The following is a 12649-nucleotide window of genomic DNA, read 5'->3' on the forward strand; positions in this document are numbered from 1 at the left end:
CAGAACTCGCGAGACTCGGTAGGCATATGAGCGGAGGAATCAACGCGATTCCCCTCAAGCTGGCGGCCTTGACAAATGCTAACATCATCACCCCCTAGTCCGTCATCCGCAACATCAACGGCAGCTTTGTCCCGGGAACCCAGACGCCTCAGTCTCAGGACTCTCTCGGCATCGTCTCTGCGTCTTCATTCTCTTCCTCCATCCAGCAGGAAGAAGCCAAGCTGCGATGGGACTCGGACTTTGAGCTCAAGAAAGTGTCCAAGTCGCTCCTCATGCTTCAGAAATGGCTTCTCATCATCGGCCTCCTCTGCATCAACGGCCTCCTCATTTTTCTGGCATTGAGATTCCACCAGCTGTACTACCTCTTCATTGTCCTCCTCAGTTCAAACACCATGCTCCAGGCTTTGATGATGGTCGCCATCATCATCATGGTGACCCTCAGGCGCTGCGTCCCCTGCTACTTTGGCCGAAAGGAAATCATCCCAGAAGAGCCCGAGAAGCTGGTGCTTCTGCTGCCCTGCTACAACGAGACACGCGACGAATTGACCCGCTCTCTTGACTCTCTGGTGGACCAAAAGGAAATCGGCGCTCATCCCAAGGTCATCTTCATCGTCGTCGATGGCAACGTCCGCGGCCCCAACATGGAAAAGACCACCCAGGAATATCTCCTCGAGGACATCCTCGGACCCGGCCAGTACCGTCACTTCGAGAATGGTTACCGCGCCAGAGACGGCCTCTTCATGCCTGTCAAGGTCCAGTCGGGCTGGTACAAGGGCCTCCCCTACGTCTTCGTCGGTAAGAGCTACAACCAGGGCAAGCGGGACAGCCTGTGCTTTGCCCGCTCGTTCCTGTACCACTTCAAGCAGCGCTCGGAAAACGTCAAGACCATGTTCAACAACGTTCTCTACGAGTACATTGGCAGCGTTTTTGTCCAATTCGGCCTCGACACTGTGGACTTTCTCGTAGGCATGGACGCCGACACCGTCTTTGACCAATTCTGCGTCATCGAAATGCTCCACGAGATCCGCTCCAACCCCAGGCTTGTCGGTGTCTGTGGCCACGTCTGCGTCGACTTTGATGGCAAGCCCTTCAACCCTTGGTCTCTCTACCAGTCTGTCGAGTACTCCCAGACTCAGGGCCTGCGCCGCATGTTCCAGTCTCGCGTCACCGGCAAGGTCAACTGCCTCCCCGGCTGCTGCCAGCTGATCCGCGTCGACGAGTCTACCTTTGGCGACCAGGTCCTTCGTGATCGCTTCGGATACTGCCCCAAGCCCAACGACGTGATGACCCAGCACATCATGGGCAACTACTCCGAGGACAGCATCCACGCCTCCATCATCTTCAGCCTGTTCCCGAAGAAGCAGACCGCTCAGGCCCTCCGCGCCAAGGCATTTACCATTGTGCCCCAGAACATGAAGGTCTTCTTGTCGCAGCGCAAGCGCTGGGCCCTCGGTAGCATCTCCAACGAGTTTGTCATGCTCTTCAGGCCCGGCATCATCTTTGTCGAGCGAGTCCAGAGTTTCGTCGCTGTCGTTACTTGGGCCATTACACCATTCATCATGGCTGCTGTAATCGAGCTCATTAGACTGTTTATCAAGAGAGGCGGCACCGTGTTCAAGGATCCCGTTTTTGTTGGTCTTATGTCTGTCTTGTTTGCTCGCTACGTAAGTATCAGCTCCATATTAGTCCTCTCTCTCAGTCTCCTCTTGATAGCTAACGTCCTATAGTTCTATTCATTCTGTGTTGGCTTCTGGCTCCCCCGCAACATGATGGAGCGTGCCCAGTATTTTGTTGGTTTCTTCCTTCACTTTCTCCTCTCACCTTTCATGAATATAATCATAATGGTCTATTCCCTCTTTAACTCGGATGATTTCAAATGGGGCAAGACCCGAGAGGTCGTTGGCGAGGATGATGACGCTGAAAAGGGGGCTCTGGTAAACAGAGCTCCTGTCGCTCATTGAGTTGGTGCATATCAGCACCATACTCGATGGGAATGGAGGCTGTGGCGAGGCGAGGAGGTGGGAGGGGAGGGGAGGGGATGAGGTTGGAAACGGAGCTGATGAGGGGGGTCACTTGAAGGTGACGTGAGAGCTTAAGAGAAAATGAGCCCAGCCGTAATGCAGGTCTCATGATGGAATCAGAGCTTGGCTCTACAACACGCCAATGACGGGAAATATCAACCCAAGGTGGTAAGTTTACCGGCTTCTCATGATTCTTGCCTCATTGTGGTTACAATCAACTGACAAGACACTCTACAGAATTTCCCATTCACTCAAGGCAGGGCTTGTATGACAGATACCCTCCGTTTCTGTATTGACACAGAGTTCCCCTCTCGCAAAAGCAATCTTTTCCTGCAGAGCTTTTCGTCTTCCAAACCCTCGTCTCGACTAGTCCGGGGTCCAGCAAAGGACTCGTCCAAGGACGGACGAGGCGTCATCAGCCTTATGGTCGACACCTGCTCGGGCTAGCGTTGAGTTGATTCGCGCCCTATTTTACTGGGCTTTTTTCTCTTTTCTGTCCTCTAATACTTTAACTAATTGCGAGTTTATTGATATCCGGTTTTGGAGTGGAGGTGTTTTGGATTTATGGATTGGTCACTATGTTTCTCGCCGCAAAGGAAATGCATGTGAATACTACTTGATAACAAGATATCACCATCGCGTCACCATCATGCTAATCACGGAGCTGGCGGACACGGTGATAGGGGGGGGCTCTATTGAAAAGTCTGTAGCTAAAGATTGTTAGATGGACATATCGGTCACTTAGTTGTCCGATTAGTATTCCCTCAAACACGAAAATCCCGGCAAAAAATTGCAATTATTTCACAAAAAATGATATCTCCTTCAGTCTGCCAAGCTGAGACTATCGTGACCTATCACATGTCGACATGCAGCCATCCGCGTCTCCCCCTGTTTCCCCCCTCTCGCTGCCAACTGGCATGACGCGAATGGCAGCGGTGTAGATGGATGCTGCAGGCTGCAAATCGATACAACTACATCACGGGTTAAGCCGCAACCATACGAAAGGGATGCCCGGCAGGCACATTTGCGAATGACCCGCAGTGGTTGCTGATGGAAAAACACGATTTCTGCCTGTTGAGGCTTATGTTGGACTGCAGACAACTGAGTGTTTTGCAGGTCACGACGAATACGTGTCATATAGGCACCTTAAAGCTTGGATATCTTATGCACAGAATCCTAAGTCAAGCGAAGAGGTATTATGACAGAAAATCAATATTTCAGTTGTAGATCGTGCCTTTATTCGTTTATTATAAGAAGCCAGACACGACCATCGCCATCTTCAGGTCTTTCCACACCATGAAGTTCAAGACACAAGCGACACGAGTGTTCAAAAGTCTCACCAGTCCTCCTTCCAACAGGCATTACCGCAAGACATGTCTCGGCATAGACCTCATAGCTCTCTCCCCCATCTCCATCCCCTCAGGTCCCCCCCAAAGCTCATCCATAGACCAGGCATCCGGCATCAAACCACATGTCCACCTCAACCCACCCCCCTGCCAACCTCCCCCAGCCAACGAAACCCCTCCCCCAGACACCCTCAGCGACTCCATCATAGCACACGCATAATGCAACATCAGGTCTAGTCCAACCCACCACTCCAACCTTCTACTGCCTGCCCACACACGCAAACCTGTCATTGCCAGAAATGGTCCTTTCTGGCTTGTGGCGCATTGCATCGTAAAGAGGAAGCAAGGCGAACAGGGGAAAGGGTCGATGCGACCCTGGCAATCATGGTGGGCGCGCTAGCTGGGCCTCATGGCCACATCAGATGACAAGCTACATCTCGGTCCAAAAGGATCCTTCATAGGTACTTCTTGATTAGAGAGCTAGAGAAAATGCATCAGCCTCTGCATACATGATGGGATCTCTATTCTTGCAAGTTCCCGCGTCTCTTCCCTCTCGTCATCCGTGCCAGACAAATCCCAAGTGCGGTGCGGGGAACTTGACTTATATGCGGCAGATGCTGTTCAAAAGCAGAGGAAGGGGGGTGCGTGAAGCAGACAAAGCCGTCACCCGTGATCTGTAATTAAAAGCCAGCCAACTAGGGACATGAGAATGAAGAGTTTATTCTACAACAATGAGCTACTAATACCCGAGGACCATCCTGTCGCCACCGACTCTGGTCGACCTTCCTCCTACTCCTGCTCTCAATCTATAACTCACCAAGAACAATCCCATTCCCATCTCGCCTTGATTGCATCCAAACCTCTCTCTCGAGCATCATTACAAACAAGCACATACGAATAAAGACAAACCCCCAAACCCCAAGATGCACATCCCTCAACCCCCCTCCCCAACACCACCCCCCTTCCTCCAAGCCCGCCAACTCGACTTCCACATCCTCACCCAAACCCTCATCCGCCCTTCCACAACAATCATCACAACCATAACCCTCGGCACAATCGAGCCCACCTCCACAGAAAGCACCGCCGCCGCTGTGCCTCTTCCCGTGACATCCCACCATCATACCGGACTCTCTGGAGGCCAGATCGGGGCTATACTCGGCTCCGTAGTGGGCATCGTCGTGCTCCTCCTCATCATCGGCTTCTGCTACGTCGGAAGACGCAGAGTGCCGATAACATACGATGATGAGAAAGAGCACAAGTACAAATACAAGAGACAAACACACCATAACAACGACGTTGGCACCAGTCAGAAGAAGAAGAAGAAAGCCAAGGGTAAAGGCTCGCGCGCAACACGTGGGGTATACGAGTACGACTACACTCAGGAAGAAGCCGTATACTACACAGAAGCTCCCTCCAAAAGCAAGAAAAAGTCATCATCATCATCCTCGAAGAAGAAGAATAACGGCACCACGGTCCAGGAACCTGATCCTGCTGTTGTCGCGGAGAGAATTCCTGGGGGGCCAAGGTATCCTACCTATCGCGCGATTCCAATATCAAATCCTCGAAACCCTCAGATCTGGCGCACGGGGTAACATGGCTTTTGTGTTCGGCAGCAAAGATCAAGAGGTGATATGTCAGGTATTATATAACATAGAATGGAAAGAAGTACTATCGGGTTGTTGACAGAGATATTGTGTCATGATGAGTGTTTACGTGCATACCTACCTAGTCTCAGTAGTCCTGTCTCACACAATTAGGCAAAAATGGTCTTCCCCATCATTTTGCAACAAGCGTCGCTCCTCTAAATCTAGGTTCACAAACATGAGCCGGGAAAAATAAGAAGATCCAACTTCCAGTCCACAACCATTCAGTACCTTCAGTACCAGGAACATCAGCAAAGGTTAGCGATTACAGGGACTGGCTCATAGCATTCGGCAGCGAGGCATAACTTGCCCTCTCATCATTGACCATAGCAATAACAAATAATGACTAACGGCTACTTTAATGACACTTCATCCTACTCCAATGCAGTCATGTTGTGCCTCATACAGTGTGGTCACCCAAGCCTCCGCAGCTGTGAGACTTCTCAATCACCTTGGTGAGCTGGGCCGCCCGGTTGAGCCGTCTCTCAATGGCCCGTCTGCTGCTGGGGTTGGGGCTCGTCTTCTCTCGAGGAGGGATGCCATCCAGGCTCAAGGCGAGCTGTGCCGCCGCACGACCAGCAGCCTTGGTGTTGAGAGTGATGGCCTCCCAGTTGATGTTGTCGAGGTTGTCACAGGCCTGGTGGTAGCACGCGTCCTCTGGAGCACCAGCACCGGTGAAAATTCCAGAAGAGGGTATGCCAAGCTCCAAAAAGGCAACATAATCCGAAGAGGATCCAAATCCGCTTGTGTCAATTGACAGTTAGCACTTCTCTCTATATCCTTGCGGCATCCAAATGAGCAAGACTCACCCATAGTAAACTGGCTTGCCCTTGGACTGCAGGTAGTCAAACAAGATGGAGCCTCCAGACTTGTGGGCGTCTGTATCAGCATAGACGGCGTAGATGGGCTGCTTGGAGCCAATCATGTCGTAGTTGAAGTAGAAGCGGATGCGATCAGCCTCCGCTTCAGACAGTTGACTGCCATAGTACAGCGAGCCGATGAGGCCACTCCTGTTGTGCATCTCGATCAGCCAATCGAGTCCTTGACATGTCCACGACACACCAACTCAAGACTTACTCTTCCGCCCCCCACCAGGCAAATCGAACCTTGTTGGCGAAGCCCTTGTATCTCCTAAAGGCGGTGGCCAGTTCAAGAAGGCCGGCTGTTCCGCTGCCATCGTCGTTCACACCTATATATCGCGGACGCATCACGTCTGATTAGTCCACTGCCGTGTAACACGTCTCGAAGCCAAGCATATACGTGTACGTACCAGCACCAGCTTGGACGGAGTCTAGGTGAGCACCAAGCATGACCACATTGTTCGGGTCGCCCTCCTTGGTCTCCGCGATGATGTTCCAGCTGTCTCTGGGCTCGTTGATCGAATCCACGACAAGAGTGGCCTTGAGCACCTCGCCCTGCGCCAGACGAGCTTTCCAGCCCTTTCCGTACTCCTCGGTAATGACTCCGACAGGGACCAGCAGTCCAATGTTGTTGGCACTCAGGGTCGCTCCTCCAATGGAGTCACCTGGCACGTTGTTGTACAAGATGACGGCCAGCGCACCGTGAGCCTTGGCCAGCTTGAGCTTGTCGGCGATAGCACACACGCCGCGCCGCACCAGGGCAATCTTACCCGTGGCATCGATGCCTGCCCATTGGTCTTCGAAGCACGCAGATCCCCGCGCGTCGTCAACCGGCGTATCAATGAGCTCGGCCGTGATGCCGCCGGGAAGAGGCGTGGCCGTGTTGTACTGAAGGGTAATGACATAGACATTCTCGCCCTCGGGTCCGGTGACGGAGATGCTCCTCGTGCTTTCGAAAAGGTGGGTGAACTTTTGCACATACGTGTCGAACTCGCTGGCGAAGCGTGTCTGGACGCGCTCCAGGACAAAGTCGAGGGAGGCGTTGTAGCCGGGGAGACCAAAGGCTCTGTTGCCGCCATTGTTCTCGGCGATGTGGTTCAGGTTCCAGAGCACATTCTGGAGGCTGTGCTCGAAGTCAGCATCGAGATCTTCAGGAGCGATTATAGGTTGCGGTGTGAGCTTACTTTTTCTCTTCTATATCTTTCTCGATCGCATCCGGTGAGAGCACCTCGGTGGCAACGGCACGAGTAGCCACAATGCCGGCCAAGGCCAGGCTACTCCAGAGCTTCATGATGCAGCGACTATGGGATGGATAGGTAGGTCTCGGCGATTGTGTTGTATAACTGCAGTATATGAATGATGACACTATAAGCAACCTGGACTACTATCATACTCTGTCCAGAGTAGGTCCTTCTAAGGGTGAAGCAGTATAGGAACGGAAGCGAATAAGGAACCAAGACCCAGACAATCCTTTTATCCATCAGTTCAAGTGCTCCCCGTCTCGAAGCCGCTTCCGGAGAGGCAGTTGCTCCCGATCCTGACCGGCGGCTAATAACTGCCCCCCCTGCTAGCCAAGACTCTATTCGCAATAAGGCCCTGGCAAACCCCAAGTTAAGCTTGTCGAGCCCCATTCCTCAATCGGAAGCTGGCAAAGGCAATCTCGACATCTTATCGCCTTGGCAGCCGAAAGGGCAGGTCTTGACGGCTCTCACGCCTCAGCGGAGCCGGTTGGCGCAACAACTGGCCCAGCCGATTGGCGCCCGCACCGACGGCATCCGTGTCCGACGAGATAGAAGCTGTACAGTCCAGTAGTCGTTTTCACCCATCACGATTCCAGGTTGGTGGCATTTGGTCGATGGACGTAGAGGACAAGATCCTAAGAGGGACGGCGCGGCTGGGCAATGGAACGCTTGGTTGGGGTCTGTGGGAACTTCTGATGGACCAGACGAGGAATTGGGTTACGCTGCATAAAACCTGCTGACTGGCGAGACTGTAGAGACCAATGAGACGCGGACAAACTACAACAAGCTGGGGATCGTGAGGGTAAGAAGTTGTAAAGATACACCAAAAGTGCCTTGAAGACGAAGAATTGGCCAATCGCGACTTAGTGTTTTATGCTGCACCCGCCGCTATTAGTAGCTCCGATGCAACTCTGTGACCCTGTATCTGTATTCACACGACCGGTGAGCAATAGTAGATGTTTGCAAATGGTGAGCATACAGATGGGTGTCTGGGATGAGGAGTTGAAGCTTGCTCATGATCCGTCAAGGCACACTCCAGGAAAAGCTACCCTAGACCTACACACACGTAAAAATGGACATTTCGGAGGTAGCTGTCCATTATGTCAGCCATGGACATCACGCCATTGACATTGTCAGTGATCCCATATCTTCACATGCCGGACCCAACCGGCGGCGTGCCCAGCGCTTCAGTGTCATCAAAGGGTAGATTTGGAGTTTATGGGAATGCTGATGGAAGTCCCGTGAGAGCTCATCATATCCCAGAATTCTACCTATCTCTGTGATAGAAGCCACCGACGGAGCAGTTGTCCCTTGTCCCTTACACGGGCCCGGATTAATTGGTTTTTGCGAATCGCCGCCGACCCATCAAGGCACATGGGCTGATCCGAAGAGAATCGTGTGGCGTCGCATATCGCCGGCAGAAGAAAAATAAGCAGCTGATAAAAAGCTAAGGCAAGAGGCCAAGCTTCCGGGTTTTCACCCCTTGACACCCTCGCTGGTTCTGTTGCAAACCGTCTCTCGTACCTACGTCTCACTGCCAGAAGCTCTCTTCCATCCATAGCGGGAACAGCATCTTCTCATCCTCTGCCATGGCCGACTCCCAGATCCCGCAGGTCCGGCGCAATGCCCCGACTGTCCTCTCGGCCGCCGATCTCATCGGCAACACGCCCCTCGTCAGGCTCAACAAGGTGCCGCAGAGCCTGGGCATCGAGTGCGAGGTGTACGCAAAGGCGGAGCTGTTCAACGCCGGCGGCAGTGTCAAGGACCGGATTGCGCTGCGCATGATTGAGGAGGCCGAGAAGAGCGGCAGGATTAAGCCTGGCGACACGCTCATCGAGCCGACCAGCGGAAACACGTACGGCCCCCCCAATCATGATGTGTATAAGCTGACGGGCTTGTTTGGCTAATACTTCCGTTTTGCAGTGGTATCGGTCTCGCCCTGGTTGGCGCTATCAAGGGCTACAAGACCATCATCACCATGCCGGAGAAGATGTCCGCCGAAAAGGTCTCGGTCCTGCGAGCCCTCGGCGCCACCATCATCCGCACGCCGACCCAGGCCGCCTGGGACAGCCCCGAGTCTCACATCGGCGTTGCCCGCCGCCTCGAGAAGGAGATCCCCAACGCCCACATCCTCGACCAGTACAGCAACCCTGCCAACCCGGAAGCCCACGAGTTTGGCACCGCCGAGGAGATTTGGGAGCAGACCGGCGGCAAGGTGGCGGCTGTCGTTGCCGGCGCGGGAACTGGCGGTACCATTACGGGTATTGCCAAGGGGCTGAAGAAGCACAACAAGGATATCAAGATCATTGCTGCCGATCCCCACGGCAGTATCCTGGCTTTGCCCGAGTCGCTCAACGAGGAGCACATGAACGAGGGATACAAGGTGGAGGGCATCGGCTACGACTTCATCCCCGACGTTCTCGATCGCGAAATTGTGGACAAGTGGTACAAGACCGACGACCAGCAGTCTTTCTACCTTGCCAGGAGACTGATCGCCGAGGAGGGCCTCCTTGTTGGCGGCAGCTCCGGCTCTGCCATGGCGGCGATGCTGCTGGCCGTGCGCGACTTTGGCTTCAAGAAGGGCGACGTCGTGGTGGTTGTTCTCCCCGACAGCATCCGCAGCTACCTGTCCAAGTTTGCCGACGACGACTGGCTGGCTGCCAACGGTCTGCTCCCCGCCGTCAGCGACTCGGCACCTCAGGCTGGTGACAAGACCGCCTCTGACCCTTACCATGGCGCCACCATTGCCTCTCTCCGCCTCAAGCCCGTCACCTCGGTTGCCGATTCGGCTTCTTGCTCCGAGGCCATCGAGACCATGCGCGACAAGGGCTTCGACCAGCTGCCCGTCCTTTCCTCCTCCAACAAGCTGGTCGGCCTCGTTACACTGGGCAACCTGCTCAGCTACATCTCAAGCGGACGCGCAACGGCGCACTCCCAGGTCAAGGACGTTATGTTCGACTTTGCGCGACTGGACGAGGTCGTCACGGATCCGCGCAAGCTGGCAAGCGGCACTAAGGCGGGCAGCAAGCGCAAGTTTGTCGAGATCACCATGGACACGCCGCTTTCCGCCCTCAGCAAGTTCCTCGAGTGGAACAGCGCTGCCGTCGTCACGGACGGCAAGGGCGATTCCAAGTCCTTGTCCAAGCCCATTGCCATCGTGACCAAGGTTGACCTGCTCACCTGGATGGTGAACCAGAAGCTGTGAAGCTCTGGTCTCTTTTGACGTCTTCTTGGGAAAAAAAAAAAAAACATTATTCATGACATGTTTCTGTTCGTTTGTTTGTTTATCGGCGTCATCTTGTTTTGCTTGGGAACCAGCGGCGTGTGTGTCATGGGCTGAGTTGCATGGAAATGGGATTATAGATCAACATTGCTGCGCGGTAGCCTGATAGACTCAACATCTCGGGAATTGCATGCTTAGAAATTACAAGAATTGGATTTTCACCAGCCTCTATTCATTCCCGTGGTATTATGCAAATGCCAGATGTACAGCAACATTAAGTGTCCACTTTATCATGACCTTTCCGCCTTTACCCATCCGTCATTAAACATTCAAAGCCCAAGTGCAGCGTCGGTACTCATACAAAGCATATCTCATCCCATCCTATACCCATATCATGCATCCAGTTTAGGTGTTTATATCCTCTGAGCGATCCACCACCACCACTTGTCGGCACCAGGCTCCTCCGTCAAGACGCTGCCGGGCAGCACCTCAACGTTGATGTCGAATTCGCCCATTTGCTGGAAAGTAAATTTCTCCGATCCATACTCGCCCAACCAGCCATCCTGCTCCTCGGAACCAACATCGTCCATGCCGACGCCCGAGTCAAGCAGGCCCTTGCTGCGGGAGGCGCGAATGCGGGACAGTTCCACCTCGAGGTGCGACTTGACCATGGTGGCAGGCAGCGCGGTGAAGAGATCCATCTTGTTGGCTGCGATGAGGACCGGGATGGAGGCCTTGTCCTTGCCCTTGGACGTGGCCTTCTTCTGCAGAAACAGCAGGACGTCGTAGAGATAGGCGGCGGTGGGCGCAAGGATGTCATGCTCGCCGAGAGCGGCGGCGTCGACCATGAAGACGACCGCCTTGACCTTTTCCGTGCGCGCGAGTCGTCCCATGGCGACGTTCCTCAGCTTTCCGTGGCCGGGGGTGTCGACCAGGAAGAACTTGGTGTGCGTGCCCGTCGCGTCGTCGTGGTTCCGGAACGAGCTCCTGGTGACGGAGTCGGTGGAGGCGTTGAGCTCGATGGAGTGCGCGACCTGGGAGGTGTGCGTGGCGGCGGGCTGGGAGCCGCGCTCGAAAAGGGTGAGGAGGGCTGTCTTGCCGGCGTTGTCGGGGCCGAGGAGGAGGACGCTCGGGGGCGTGGTGTAGGTTGAGGAGGAGGACAGGAGGAGGTGGAGGAGGATGGGGGCGCCGAGGATGAGGATGATGCCGATGACGATGACGGGGAGAGAGGGCGTCATGATGAGCTCGAAGAGCTCGGCGGCGGAAGGCATGGTGGGCGAGTGTCGAGGGTTGCTTCGTTCGAGCTGATGATGGAGGGGAAGCTTGGTGCTCTTTGAGGAGAGATGCGATGCGTTTATGGAAGCATGCAATTGGCCGAAGTCCAGGTCCCCCTTTGAGGTTTGAGAGAAAAATCGAAGGAGACGGATAGAAGAAGACGTGGCCTGATGCGATGCAAAAGGAAGATGCCAGCCCCGATGCCCTCGGACGATGGAGATGGGCAGTCGGACGAGGCGAGATAGGACGATGCTGTTCTGGCAAGTTTGGTTTGGACCCTGCAAAGTGTGGCGAGCAAGGACAGGGAGGTAGCTGCCTGCGCCACAGCTGGAGGTCTGGTTGGATGTGGCTTGTGAAGCTGTTGGTGATTGACGTTGAAAAGGTCCGTGTGCTCTCGACTCGGACAATTTACTGGAGACGCATGTCTTTGATTGATGCCGTTTTTACCACAATTGACGCATTGACTGCAGATTGTCTGTGATGGTTGAGAATGGGAGACTGCTCTACGACGTGATCAAATGAAGAGATGATTGATAGTCTAGTAGGTAGTTACAACTACAGCGTCTGCTCTACAATAAGCGCCTGCAGACTCCCCTAGCCACCTAGCATCGTTCAGCTGTAATTTCCTGCTATCAGTTCCAGGTCATCCAATTCACTTGCCAATTGGATAAAAGCGATCCATCAATCCTCTGCTCAGCCGCAACAGACTCGACAATCCCAATCCCAATCCCAAGCCCAATCCTACTCCCCTGACCCCGTGCCCCTGCCGTGATCTACCTTACTTCAGACAGATGATACATATCCTGTCTTGTCACCACCAGCATCTCCATCTACCTTAGCTGCTGAATCCTCTCCTCCGTCAGCGCAATAATCCATTCATTCGTCCAGCGTTCTGCTGCGCCACTCACTTGCTCACTCACTAAATGCTGCGTAATCCGTCCGTCTGTTATCGATATCCCGACATCCATCGTCAGCTCTTTTTGCCTTCTGTAATATTAATCCTCTCTCCACCAAAGTCTCACCCTCGTCCATCTCTAATA

General features: G+C 53.9%; 5 protein-coding genes across 5 annotated transcripts; 3 read left to right on the plus strand and 2 right to left on the minus strand.

Moving 5' to 3' along the window:
• Nucleotides 1–98: 98 nt before the first annotated feature.
• On the plus strand, nucleotides 99–1961 carry TRIREDRAFT_67600 (uncharacterized protein; the record flags this gene model as incomplete). Its single annotated transcript, XM_006968257.1, has 2 exons — nucleotides 99–1664; nucleotides 1728–1961. Coding segments are annotated over 2 exons (1800 nt in total), but the record flags the coding sequence as incomplete, so codon positions are not given.
• A 2329-nt stretch (nucleotides 1962–4290) lies between these two features.
• Nucleotides 4291–4959, plus strand: TRIREDRAFT_110797 (uncharacterized protein; the record flags this gene model as incomplete). Its single annotated transcript, XM_006968258.1, has 1 exon — nucleotides 4291–4959. The coding sequence occupies one exon, from the start codon at nucleotides 4291–4293 to the stop codon at nucleotides 4957–4959; it is 669 nt and encodes a 222-aa protein (XP_006968320.1).
• Nucleotides 4960–5184: 225 nt separating this feature from the next.
• On the minus strand, nucleotides 5185–7163 carry TRIREDRAFT_81087 (uncharacterized protein; the record flags this gene model as incomplete). Its single annotated transcript, XM_006968322.1, has 5 exons — nucleotides 5185–5753; nucleotides 5820–6020; nucleotides 6088–6199; nucleotides 6281–6993; nucleotides 7055–7163. 5 exons carry the CDS (start codon nucleotides 7159–7161, stop codon nucleotides 5411–5413), a joined length of 1476 nt encoding a protein of 491 aa, XP_006968384.1. The 3' UTR covers nucleotides 5185–5410.
• Nucleotides 7164–8658: 1495 nt separating this feature from the next.
• Nucleotides 8659–10316, plus strand: TRIREDRAFT_81089 (uncharacterized protein; the record flags this gene model as incomplete). The annotated part of the gene is made up of 2 exons (XM_006968259.1): nucleotides 8659–8966; nucleotides 9035–10316. The coding sequence occupies exons 1-2, from the start codon at nucleotides 8701–8703 to the stop codon at nucleotides 10314–10316; spliced, it is 1548 nt and encodes a 515-aa protein (XP_006968321.1). The 5' UTR covers nucleotides 8659–8700.
• Nucleotides 10317–10747: 431 nt separating this feature from the next.
• Nucleotides 10748–11572, minus strand: TRIREDRAFT_5350 (signal recognition particle receptor, beta subunit; the record flags this gene model as incomplete). The annotated part of the gene is made up of 1 exon (XM_006968204.1): nucleotides 10748–11572. One exon carries the CDS (start codon nucleotides 11570–11572, stop codon nucleotides 10748–10750), a length of 825 nt encoding a protein of 274 aa, XP_006968266.1.
• Nucleotides 11573–12649: the final 1077 nt, after the last annotated feature.

This window comes from Trichoderma reesei (genome assembly GCF_000167675.1).
Source record: "Trichoderma reesei QM6a unplaced genomic scaffold TRIREscaffold_22, whole genome shotgun sequence".
In the NCBI taxonomy this organism is placed as follows: Eukaryota; Fungi; Ascomycota; class Sordariomycetes; order Hypocreales; family Hypocreaceae; genus Trichoderma; species Trichoderma reesei.